This window comes from Panthera tigris, chromosome A2 (genome assembly GCF_018350195.1).
Source record: "Panthera tigris isolate Pti1 chromosome A2, P.tigris_Pti1_mat1.1, whole genome shotgun sequence".
Lineage (NCBI taxonomy): Eukaryota > Metazoa > Chordata > Mammalia > Carnivora > Felidae > Panthera > Panthera tigris.
The window spans coordinates 56548247-56560133 of NC_056661.1; the positions used below are offsets into that span (position 1 = coordinate 56548247).

Genomic DNA, 11887 nt, shown 5'->3' on the forward strand with positions numbered 1-11887 from the left:
GCCGCCTCACATCCAGCTGCCAACTCAGCCTCCACCAGGACAGTTCAAACCACAGAAGAGGGTGCCGACTGCAGGCCTCACAAGTAAGTGGCCCTCCCTATTACCCATCGCCCCCTCTCACACACACCCCCGCACCCAGGTAGGACAATGGGACAGGGCCTGGCAGGGGAGGCCAGCCACCGAGGCCTGCCTGTGTCCCACCTTCAGCTCTCCGCTCCAGATGGGGCTGGGTGGGGGGCACTCGCTCTGAGACACTGGCTCCTTGGTTTATTCAACCCAAATTCACAGGAAGCCTGTGCGGGCCAGGCCCTGGTGGGGAGGGCCTGTCTTAGGAAGGGGAAACGCTCGTAGGGAAGTCACCTGGAGCTCACGAGGCCTGAGTTTGAGTCTGTTCTCTGACACAGACCGCTGGGTGACCCTGCACAAGTCACGCTCCGTCCCTGGGCCTCAATTTCCCCAACTCTGAGCATTAGCCTAGATGCATGGCTTCCCACAGGGAACCTCTTCTGTTCTCCTTCCCTGTCTGTGCCTCAGCATCCAGTTTTCAGCATTGGCTTTCACCTAAGAGTTCACTCGGCCTCGGGGCGAGCTGTTTGGCATGGTTGGGAGGAGGTGTGGGCTGTGAAATTCACACTGGCTGCTTGACCCCAGGCTTAGAGGTAGGGGGGCTGGGAGGAGCCTGGGGGCCAGGGGTCGGAACTGGGAATCACGTAGCAGGCATCAGCGCCCCTCACCCATGAACTGGGGGTGGGGTCTCTGTTAGGGGCCAGGAGGTCCCTTCCCAAGAAACTTCGTACCCTTCCTCCCGTCCCCCATCACAGCCACGCTCACCATCCTGCCTTCTGAGTGTCCAGTGAGGCTCAGCGAGGCCTGGGTGGGACGCATTACACTTGCTTCTGTCTTCACCACCCCATTTCAACACAGGAGAAAGTTGAGGCCTGAGAGCGGAGGTGAGTGGTCCCTTGTCTCAGGTTCGATCCCCCTAGCCCTTGGCATGGGGTGGAGGCTGCCGGGCCCTCCCTCACCCTCCCTCACCTCACGGCCACCCTCCCCACAGCCAGCCTGCCAATGCCTGCCTGGGGGGCCCTGTTGCTGCTCTGGGCTGCCGCAGAGGCCACCAAGGACTGCCCGGCGGAGTGCACCTGCCAGGCCCTGGAAACCATGGGGCTGTCGGTGGACTGCAGGGGGCGGGGGCTCACGGCCCTGCCCGCCCTGCCCACCCAGACCCGCCACCTCCTGCTGGCCAATAACAGCCTTAGCTCCGTGCCTCCGGGGGCCTTCGACCACCTGCCCCAGCTACAGGTCCTCGACGTGACGCAGAACCCCTGGCACTGCGACTGCAGTCTCACCTACCTGCGTCTCTGGCTGGAGGACCGCACGCCCGAGGCCCTGCTGCAAGTCCGCTGCGCCAGCCCCAAGCTCGCCACCGCCCACCCCCTGGGCCAGCTCACGGGCTATGAGCTGGGCAGCTGCGGCTGGCACCTGCAGGCATCCTGGGCCTACCCGGGCTTCTGGCAGGACGTGGCACTGGTGGTCGTGGCCACGCTGGGCCTGGCTCTCCTGGCTGGCCTGCTGTGCACCGCCACAGAGACCCTGGACTGAGCCCGGGGCCCCCAGAGTCACTCCCCCCAGCCTGAGCCCCCAGTAACCCAAAATAAACTGCTCAACCATTGTCTCCAAGCTCAGAAAAATTGTGTTTCCTCTCGGTACCCAAGTCTGGCTCCTTCTGGAAACCTGGGTCCGTTTTGTTATAACCTGATATCAACTGGGGCTTCTCTGTCCCCCAGGTTCCTAGTAAAATGGGCTGTTCCACCTCCCCCACACCAGCCACCCCCAATTCCACCATCTGTGGACATCCCGAGCCCTTCTTCGGTGCCTGACAGGTCCCAGGACTCCGGTCCGCACGCTCTCCTCTGTCCCGGCGCCCACATGTGACACTCTGGAGGGCCCAGGCGAATTTCACATCAACACGTGGCTCCCGTCCAAATTCTGCAGAAAGCTGGCTCTCACGACACAGCAGTGAGCAAGCGGGAGGCGCAGAAGACCCCAGGCAGGTGGGAGGAGTTTCCATCTCTGTGACAGACATACCTTGAAAGGCACACCACCGTGTCCAAAACAGCCTTTTGTGTCCTGGCCACAAAGACACCTGCTTTTCCAGCCCCATCCTTTCTCATCTTCTCCTGCAGGCCTTCTCTCCTTTCCTCCTCTCTCTATCCCTCTTTCTTCAGAAACAAAAGTGGGGCTCCTGGGTGGCTCAGTCGGCTCAGCGTCCAACTCTGGCTCAGGTCATGACCTCACGGCTTGTGAGTTCGAGCCCCACGTCAGGCTCTGTGCTGACAGCGCAGAGCCTGGAGCCTGCTTCAGATTCTGTGTCTCCCTCTCTCTGCCCCTCCCCCCCAAATATAAATAAACATCTAAGGCATTTTTAAAAAAGAAACAAAAGAAATTTTTCCCTTTCTCATGGAAACAACTCCAGGTACTGACATCAGACACCTCAAACTCTGGAGTCCCACCTCTACCCCAAGCAATGGTCACCAAATTCTTCAAACAAGACTCTTCTCTCCCTCAGAGGATTCTGGTGCCAGCAGTTAAACTAATAAAACATTTCTCCACTGTATGAGAGTGTTTCCAGGTCTGTTACGGCCAATCCGAATCCAAATATAATCACCCCAAGGTCCTTCCCTCGAGGAGATCCTGCATGTGGTGGGCCTGGGGCTCAGAGGGTACCATAAGGAAGGTCAGGTAGGCACAGAGCACCATGGGAGGGCACTGAGCCACAGAGCTGAGGCTGGAGCAGGAGGCCCGAACTCGGGGGCGGGGGTGAGCTATAGGGAGAGACTGTGGCAAACCCCGACAGCCCGTGTTCCATCTGTGCTGCCCTGTGCAGATGTGAACCCTGTCTTCCCATTCGTCTGGAGAGATCGGAAATGTACATCTGTATGTGAAATCCCAACCTCAGTGTTGGCAAGTAAATCCGGAAAAAAATACATCTACATCAACAGGACACATAAAATACATTGATTGACTGGATGGAGTCCGTAGGCTGAGAGTCTGTGAATTTTACAGTCGGGATCAGCTGGAACGGGGTGGCCTTGGGAAGCAGGAAAAGCTGGCATCTCCCCACAGGGCACTTAGTAGGTGTGCGGCCCTGAGTGAACCACCTGCCATGGGGCCTTCTTATATGCCCCGTGAGGAGGGCACTGCTCCCCCACACCGGATGGAGGACACAGCCCCAGGGCCCACGACAGTCTCTTCACAGGTGTGATCTCAGACAGGTCCCCTTTCGTACCTGAAAAGTGCCCCCTTGACAGCTTCCTCAAACTAAGGCCCTTCAGCAACCCCAGGGCCCCCCATGTAGGGTGCCCCTAAATCCTGCTACTGCCCCTTCCTGAGGCCCACACATGCAGCCACAGCTCTGGCACAGTAGTGATCATAAGCCTTGATCCTACTGGCCAAGCAGCTGGTCCCATGAGACCCTGCCAGAAGCCCAGACAGCACAGCATCGTCAATGCAGAGGGTGACGTCCCCGCGGAGGTAGGGAGGGCAGGGATCTCCCGAGGTGGATGGCGGATTCACACGAGAATCCCCAGGGAAACAGGTGCGCTGGGAAACTCAATTGGCCACCTCCGTTGTCCCCATGGTCTTTGTCCCAGGCCAGCAAGGTGGCCACCACAGCGCCACGCGCATAGTCCCCACCCACTCCACAGCCACCAACCCAGCATCCACAGATCCCGTCACCACGGCCGACCATCCGCCGGCCACCACTGTCTCCTACGGGTCGGCCACAGCCACAGACATCAGGTGACACTGCCCACCTCCTGCCCCGCCGGCCCCCTACTGCTTCTGTCACCTCTAGCGCCAAACAACCAGGGACCTTGGCCCCATCATAAGCAAAATGTCATCTCTGTCACCATTGTCAATCTATCCCACGGTCACCCTGACGTCATCCTCATGACCATCTCCCTCATGAGCGTTTTCAAAATCAAGCAGCACGTGGAGAATTCGCTAAGGTGACTTTCACCAGCTGCTGACCCCCTTGCCACCTCGGCCTTCTGCCCCTGCTCCAAGGCTCCTGCTCCACTCGGTTTCTAGGACCTGCTCAGAGCCCTCTGCTGGTCCTCTGCAATCCTCTGGCCAGTGGGTGAGCGGAGAGACCAAAGAGGAAAGCGCGGATGTTCGTGGCCGGGCCTGGAAGTGGTAGGGAGGGCCTTTGCAAGCAGCTGTTGTCTGGAACCAGCCACCGGCCCCGCCCTAACCACAAGGGAGGCCTGGAACTGCTCCCCCTGTGTGCCCAACCGCAGCAGCAGGCAGGCATCTGGCCACTGCCGGCCCCACCCGGTCTACGCAAAGGTAATGGCACTTGATCAGAAGGCAGGCACACTGTAGAGAGGGAATCTGTGAAGCCTGGGCGGTCTCAGGGGCACACGCCAAGTTTTGGCCCTGAGCCACAGCCAGACCCAGCCCCTAACACGGTGCCCATCTCATGTGTTTTGCATACACACTTAACCACACCTCCTGTAAGTGCATGTGTGCACAGAGTCTCCTAAGACTCCATGGCCCAGCCAGGACCCTCACCGTCTCCAGCCCCTGAGGTTGACACGTCAAACCTGATAAGAGTGAATTCCTTGTCCGGCAAAGGATGCACTCCATTACTTGAAAGCGGCCTGAGCCAGCCCCTGTGCATGTGGCTGAGATGGCAGAGAGAAGGTGGAAGGCTCTGCCCTCCCCGGGCTCCGCTCCAAAGGGGGACGGCTGAGTCCGGGGCCTGAGGAATCTTCTAAGAACAGCATCTGACTTGACAGAAACCCCTGGCCTCTGAATGTCAGCTTTCTTAACAGCTCTGGGGCCAGAATCCTCATTTTAAATCACTACAGGCAATATGTCTTAAAATCTTGGGAAAGTTTTGTTTCTGTAGATAGATCTCTAACCAAGTGGGTTAAATTCAGAGAGGAAAGCAAAACTGTAATACTTTCTTTCTTTTTGTGTGTGTGTGTTTATTTATTTTTGAGAGAGAGAGACAGAGTGTGAGCAGGGGGGGAGGAGGAGACAGGGGGAGACACAGAATCCGAAGCAGGTTCCAGGCTCCGAGCTGTCAACACAGAGCCCAACGCGGGGCTTGAACCCACGAACTGTGAGATCATGACCTGAGCTGAAGTCGGACGCTTAACTGGCTGAGCCACCCAGGCACCTCTATTTTCTTTTTTAATGTTTATTTATTCTTGGGAGACAGAGAGAGAGAAAGAGAGAGAGAGAGAGAGAGAGAGAGAGAGCATGAGTGGGGGAGGGGCAGAGAGAGAGGGAGACAGAATCTGAAGCAGGCCCCAGGCTCCAAGGTGTCAGCACAGAGCCCGATGCGGGGCTCGAACCCACGAACCGTGAGATCATGACCTGAGCTGAAGTCAGACGCTTAACCAACTGAGCCACTCAGGTGCCCCAAAACTATATTACTTTCTTAATAAACACACACACACACACACACACACACACACACAACAAAACAAAACAAAACAAAAAAAACCTCGGGGTTGTGAGGGCAACAATACAGAAGGAGCCAGATGGAGCCCCGGATCAGCCCTATTGATCCTGTCCTGTTTGTGTTCAGACTGTTAGAGGGACATAGATTTAGTCCTATTTCTTTCTTTTAGATCTTTGTACCCCTATTAAGTAGAAAACAAATATGAGGTTTACAACGATATCGTGAAAAGAGAGGTCGGGCTCTGAGGTTCATCCAACCTGCTGGGTTCTTTATCTGATGCTTCAGGGTGCTGACTTGTTAGTGAAAACAAAAGCATGAATACATGCATTTGACGTTTCAGCGTCTAAAAGAACTCCGCACACCTGCATCGCAAGCTGAATGACTATTCCTTCCTCTGAGTTCAGAAAGTTTGAATTACCATACAGAAAGTCTTTGTATATTTATGCAGTATCTTTCAACAAACACGGATAATTGTATTCTGTAATTGAAGCCTTTAAAAAGTTGACAGTGGAGACTCAGGGGTGGGGAGTTTGGGGAGCTGTTGAAGGCGTGTAGAGTTTTGTTTTGCAAGAACTAAGACGAAGAAGCTCTGGAGGTGGATGGTGGCAATGGTTGCACACCCACGTGAATATACTTAACACTCCAGAACTAGACACTTAAAAAAGCTTAAGATGGTAAATTTTATGCTATGCATGTGCTATCACAACTTTTTAAAAGAAATCTAGAGGGGCGCCTGGGTGGCTCAGTTGGTTGAGCATCCGACTTCGGCTCAGGTCATGATCTCGCAGTCCGTGAGTTCGAGCCCTGCATCGGGCTCTGGGCTGACAGCTCAGAGCCTGGAGCCTGTTTCAGATTCTGTGTCTCCCTCTCTCTCTGACCCTCCCCCGTTCATGCTCTGTCTCTCTCTGTCTCAAAAATAAATTAAAAAAAAAATTCTTTTTTAAAAAGAAGTCTAGAGTGATGGTTTTCAAACCTTTTAGCAGTAAGACCTTTCTACCAACGAACCCCTAGGCAGTACCTGGTATATGAAATAAAGTGTCTCCATCTAGTTGGATGGGGGCCTAACTGGCATCCTTCCCTCCTTCCCCATCCCTGCCTTTTGTGGGCTACTGACAGGCTTCAAGACTCTCCCAAAAGCCCATTTGTGAAACACAGGTCTAGAGTTTTAGTGGGGTATTAAAATTTGGTTTAAAAAAAAAAGAGTACAGGGGCACCCAGGTGGCTCAGTCAGTTAAGCGGCTGACTTCGGCTCAGGTCATGATCTCACAGCTGTGGGTTCGAGCCCCACCTCTGGCTCTGCGCTGACGGCTCGGGGCCTGGAGCCTGCTTCACATGCTGCGTCTCCCTCCCTCTCTGGCCCTCCCCCGCTCACACTCTGTCTGTCTGTCTCTCTCTCAAAAAGTAAATAAACATTTTAAGAAATTAAAAACAGGGGCGCCTGGGTGGCGCAGTCGGTTAAGCGTCTGACCAGCTCAGGTCACGATCTCGCGGTCCGTGAGTTCGAGCCGTGCGTCGGGCTCTGGGCTGATGGCTCAGAGCCTGGAGCCTGCTTCCGATTCTGTGTCTCCCTCTCTCTCTGCCCCTCCCCCGTTCATGCTCTGTCTCTCTCTGTCTTAAAAATAAATAAATGTTAAAAAAAAATTAAAAACAAAACAAGTACAGCGAACTGTCTCTGAGGACACATGTTCTGGAAATGGAAAGAGGTACCCGTTCAAGAACCGCAACACTCAGTCCTCCCAGATTAGTCTCTAAATTCAATGTCATCCCAATCAAAATTTTTGCTATAGAACCTGACAAATGAGGGATGAGACCGGCGTCACTGGAACCTCCTTATCAATCCTCGTGAAAGGTTTAAGCAGAAAGTCAGATAAAGCCAGAGCGGCAGCTTGGAGGGGTGTGGGTGAGGCGGACAGAATTTTCCCCAGACTGCTTACGCTGAGCATGCTGACCACATGGGACAGACAGCTCTCCCTGCCTCAAGCCCCATGGAAGTTATTAGATGATTGTAAAAAAAAAAAAAGGGTAAGTTCAAGGGATACAGGAGTACTGATGTGTAGGGGCACTTGTACCCCAATGTTTACAGCAGCACTCTCAACAATAGCCAAATTATGGAAAGAGCCTAAATGTCCATCAACTGATGAATGGATAAAGAAATTGTGGTTTATATACACAATGGAGTACTACGTGGCAATGAGAAAGAATGAAATATGGCCCTTTGTAGCAACATGGACGGAACTGGAGAGTGTGATGCTAAGTGAAATAAGCCATACAGAGAAAGACAGATATCATATGGTTTCACTCTTAGGTGGATCCTGAGAAACTTAACAGAAACCCAGGGGGGAGGGGAAGAAAAAAAAAGAGGTTAGAGTGGGAGAGAGCCAAAGCATAAAGAGACTGTTAAAAACTGAGAACAAACTGAGGGTTGATGGGGGGTGGGAGGGAGGGGAGGGTGGGTGATGGGTATTGAGGAGGGCACCTTTTGGGATGAGCACTGGGTGTTGTATGGAAACCAATGTGACAATAAATTTCATATATTGAAAAAAAAATGTAAAAAAAAAAAGGGTAAGTTTCCAAGGATGGGTTAATAGAGGAGACAACAGTAGGAAAGTGATGCCCACAAGCTTCTGTAAGACGGACAGTAGACAGAGGAGTCGCCACTGCCTCAGCAGGTGACAGGAGGCTCCCCCCATGGCCTGCACTGGGACCACCGAGGAGGGGCCGCGGCGTCGCCCCACTGAACCCCCAGGAGGCTCCATGCTCCCCTGTTGCAATTGTGATGTGACTCTTATTCAGAAATGAAACAAAAGAATTTAAAAAAAAATTTAATGTTTCTTTACTTTTGAGAGGGAGAGAGAGATGGAGTGTGAGCAGGGGAGGGGCAGAGAGAGAGGGAGACACAGAATCCGAAGCAAGCTCCAGGCTCTGAGCTGTCAGCACAGAGCCCAACGCGGGGCTCAAACCCACGAACCAGGAGATCATGACCTGAGCTGAAGTCGGACGCTCAACCGACTGAGCCACCCAGGCACCCCTCTCATCAGATTTATTACTTATTTCCCATATGAGCATGTACCCATATGTACCTGTGTCTATAGCTAGATATAGGTATATAGTTACACACACTTATGTAATATGTATCAATAGGATACATATAAAATACGTTATATATATATATATATATATATATATATATATATATATAAAAGATAGTTCCATTTTTAAGATTTATAAAAGAAAGAAAAGAAGGAGGAAGTTCTTCATAGCTCTATTTTAACACAATCGCTGTTAACATTTTCATGTCCGGACTTTCTTGTTTACATCAGTCAGAACACTTCTTTACTTGGGTACTCTGGATCGTTTGCTGACTATTGCATCATATTTTTGAACGTTACATTGTTTTCCTGACTCTTCTGAAGTATATATATTATGCCTTTCTATTACAAAGATAGTAGATATTGATTATGGAAGACTGGAGAGTGTAGAAAGGCAGAAGGAAGACCCAAGCTCCCCAGCCCTTCACTGAGAGATGGTCCTACATTTCCAGCGTTCCAACATACTGTCTAAAATACTCTGCAGCGAGGGATGGCTACCTCCTGGGTCCCCCTCATATGGGAATAAGGCTATCATGGATATTCCTGTGCGTAGAGGTTTTATTGTTTTTAAGAATCATTCCTCGAGGGGTGCCCGGGTGGCTCAGTCAGTTAAGCATCTGACTCTTGATTTTGGCTCAGGTCATGATCTCATGGCTCATGAGATCGAGCCCCACATCGGGTTCTGTGCCGACAGCACGGAGCCTTCTTGGGATTCTCTCTCTCTGCCCCTCCCCTGCTTACATGCGCACAAACTCTCTCTCTCTTGCTCTCAAAGTAAATAAGTAAACTTAAAAAAGAAAAAGATGTGTTCCTTGAGATAGATCCCTGTAAGTTTTCCGTTCTTTTCAGACCTGTCCACTTAGAATTGAGTCCCTTTCGTCGAATCTAAACCTGAGTACACGGCACTGTCACTGCAGCCACAGTCCCACCCGACGAAACCCAAGGGGTCCCCCCAGGATTTCAGGGGGGTCAAGGCACGACCCTACAGCACCACATCGAGGCCTCGCATCTCATCTCTGCTGTTCACTGGATGTGCATTTGAGGCAAGGCCTCAAATTCTACGTGAATTCTCTTGTGAATCCGTATGTTTTCCAACTGGAAGGTCTACAGCTTAAAGGGGTCACAGATCCAGACAAGACCCAGAACCCGCATCAGGCACGAGCTCAAATGTTGCCAGAGGGGGTTGGAGTATGATGGAAGAGTGCTGGGTGTCAGGTGATCTGGCCATCAGAATCAGACCCTGCCACCAGCCCTTTGCCTCTGATGTCCTTTGCCTCTGTGCAGAGGACAGAAAACACTCTTCAGGGGTAAACGGGCAAGAACCTTCGGCTCTTCTTTTTTAGGAAGAAACTAAAAACTTCTGAGGCACGAAGACCTGCCCAGGGGACACATGAGTGGGGTGGGCAGGCGGTGCAGACCAGGGTTCCTCAAACTGTAACTTGCATGCAGATCCCTTGGGGAACTTACTGCAATCTAGGTTCTGACTCAGGAGCTCTGCTGTGGACGCTGAGATCCCGTGTTTCTAACCGGCTCCCGGATGACGCTGGGCTGGCGGCCCGTGGACCACACGTTGGGCATAAGGTTGGAGCATGTTGGCCGGGAGCTAACTCACCAGCCCCCTGACCACCCTCTCTGTCTCCTGGCCTCCTTTGCTGGGTCCGCGCCTCCTGATGTCCCCTCAACCCTGCACACGGGGCCTCCAGTTCCCTGGTGGACACCGTCATCACTGTGCTGGTGAGGAAGCAGCTTTGAACCGGCAACCCCCACGTCTGCGGCTGGCTCCCCAGGAACCGTACTGAGGCCATGGCTGCAGCAGGACGCGAGGTTCAGAACCGCTGCAGGGGACAGAGTCCCGAAGCACACAGCCCACGTGGGGGAGGGCTGGGACTGTCCGGGCTCCGTCCAGGGCTGAGGTGGGCGGGCAGAGCCGTCCTCGCCACACCCCCGGGCTGGCCCGAGTGAAGGCACACCACGGATGTCCAGGAGGCGCGAGTGGGAGCCCAGCCTGCCATCCGGGCTGGGTCTTTTCTTTCCAGGGTGGGGAACCGACGGCAGCGATGGGGTACAGCCCTCTCTGGGGCTGTGTGTGTGGGAGGGGGTTCCCCACGTTCTAGAGGGCTCCTAGGAGTAGCTGGGAGTGAGTGTCAGGACCAAGCAAGGGGGCGACCCGGTCGGTCAGTGCGTGGCCTGCTTTAGGAAGGTGTGTGGAGACCGGAGGCAGGAGCCAGGTCAGGCAGAGGCTGGGCAGAGACTGGCTGGGGTGGGGAGGGGCCGTGTGGGGAAAGGGACAGAGGACGAGGAGAGGGGATGTGACTCGAGAAGAGGGGATGTGACTTGGGTGAGGGCACCCTGCGTCCTGGCTTTCCCAAAGGAAGGGTGGCGCAGTCCCTCCTCAGCTGAGCCCCTGGCTGAATGTGTGGTCGGGGGTGGGGCTTTGGGGGCCCCCCGGGGGGGGGGGGGCGCCGGGACCAGACTCCGCTCTGGGACCTAGGACCCAGCCCCAGCTTGGTCTGGGACAGGGGCTCAGGAGCCACCTTACTGGGGGCTTTGAGTGAGTCCCTCAGGCCCCTGGCCTCACTCTCCGTTTCCAAGCCCAGGACGTTGTCCCAGGGTCTGGCAGTCCCATGGTGCGGGCAGAGGCAAGAGAGGGCCCTCAGCACAGCCTCTGGGGGCCACGTGGTGGCCCGGCTCAGACCACCCAGTTAGGGGTTTTTCTTCCAAGGGCCACATGCAGGCTTGGGGCCGCCCTGCATTCAAGGACACCAGGAAATTCAAACAACAGGTATCTCTCCCTGGAAAAGGTCACGGAAGAGACTGCGGTGTGGCCCCTCTGGAACGCCCAGGGCTCCAGGCCCGCCTCCGTCATTCAGTCCGTGGAATTCACAGGTTTCAAACCTCTGGGACAGAGTCAGAGTGTCACTGCTCCTGTCCTTCAGTTTCCAAAGTCCCACCCAGCTGGGATCTCCTGGTGGCTTCCCAGGATGCAGGCAGGACAGGAATTTGTGTCCCACGTCTGAGGAAGCTGAGGCTGGGTGGAGAAATGACTTGCCTAAGGTCACACTAGTCATAGCGGACCTGGGATTGGAATGGAGGTTGGTCTGACCCCCATGTTGTCAGCGTGTCTCAGAGCCGGGCTGCCAGACTGGGTACAGTTACTACCTGGCCACCGTGCACAGTCACGCTATCGTCATCTGGCCCCTGTGTCAGCATAGGCCCCCTTCTGAGAATGACCGGGGACAGATCCCAGATGGTCTCGGCGGGCTATGGTTCCTGGTGGCAGGGGCCCCATTCAGGCACTTGGCAGTTTTTTGAGCACCTACTA

At 54.2% G+C, this 11887-nt stretch overlaps 1 protein-coding gene across 4 annotated transcripts; it reads left to right on the forward strand.

Annotated features, from left to right (window-relative positions):
* On the forward strand, window positions 1–1680 carry GP9 (glycoprotein IX platelet). 4 transcript variants are annotated; one of them, XM_042962087.1, is made up of 4 exons: window positions 31–83; window positions 535–659; window positions 822–950; window positions 1058–1680. In XM_042962087.1, the coding sequence occupies exon 4, from the start codon at window positions 1069–1071 to the stop codon at window positions 1600–1602; it is 534 nt and encodes a 177-aa protein (XP_042818021.1). In that variant the 5' UTR covers window positions 31–83; window positions 535–659; window positions 822–950; window positions 1058–1068; the 3' UTR covers window positions 1603–1680. The 4 variants fall into 4 exon arrangements, with proteins under 4 accessions (XP_042818031.1, XP_042818011.1, XP_042818025.1 ...); XM_042962097.1 differs by lacking the exon at window positions 535–659 and having other exon boundaries at window positions 1–83; window positions 1062–1680; XM_042962077.1 differs by lacking the exon at window positions 535–659 and having other exon boundaries at window positions 7–83.
* Window positions 1681–11887: the final 10207 nt, after the last annotated feature.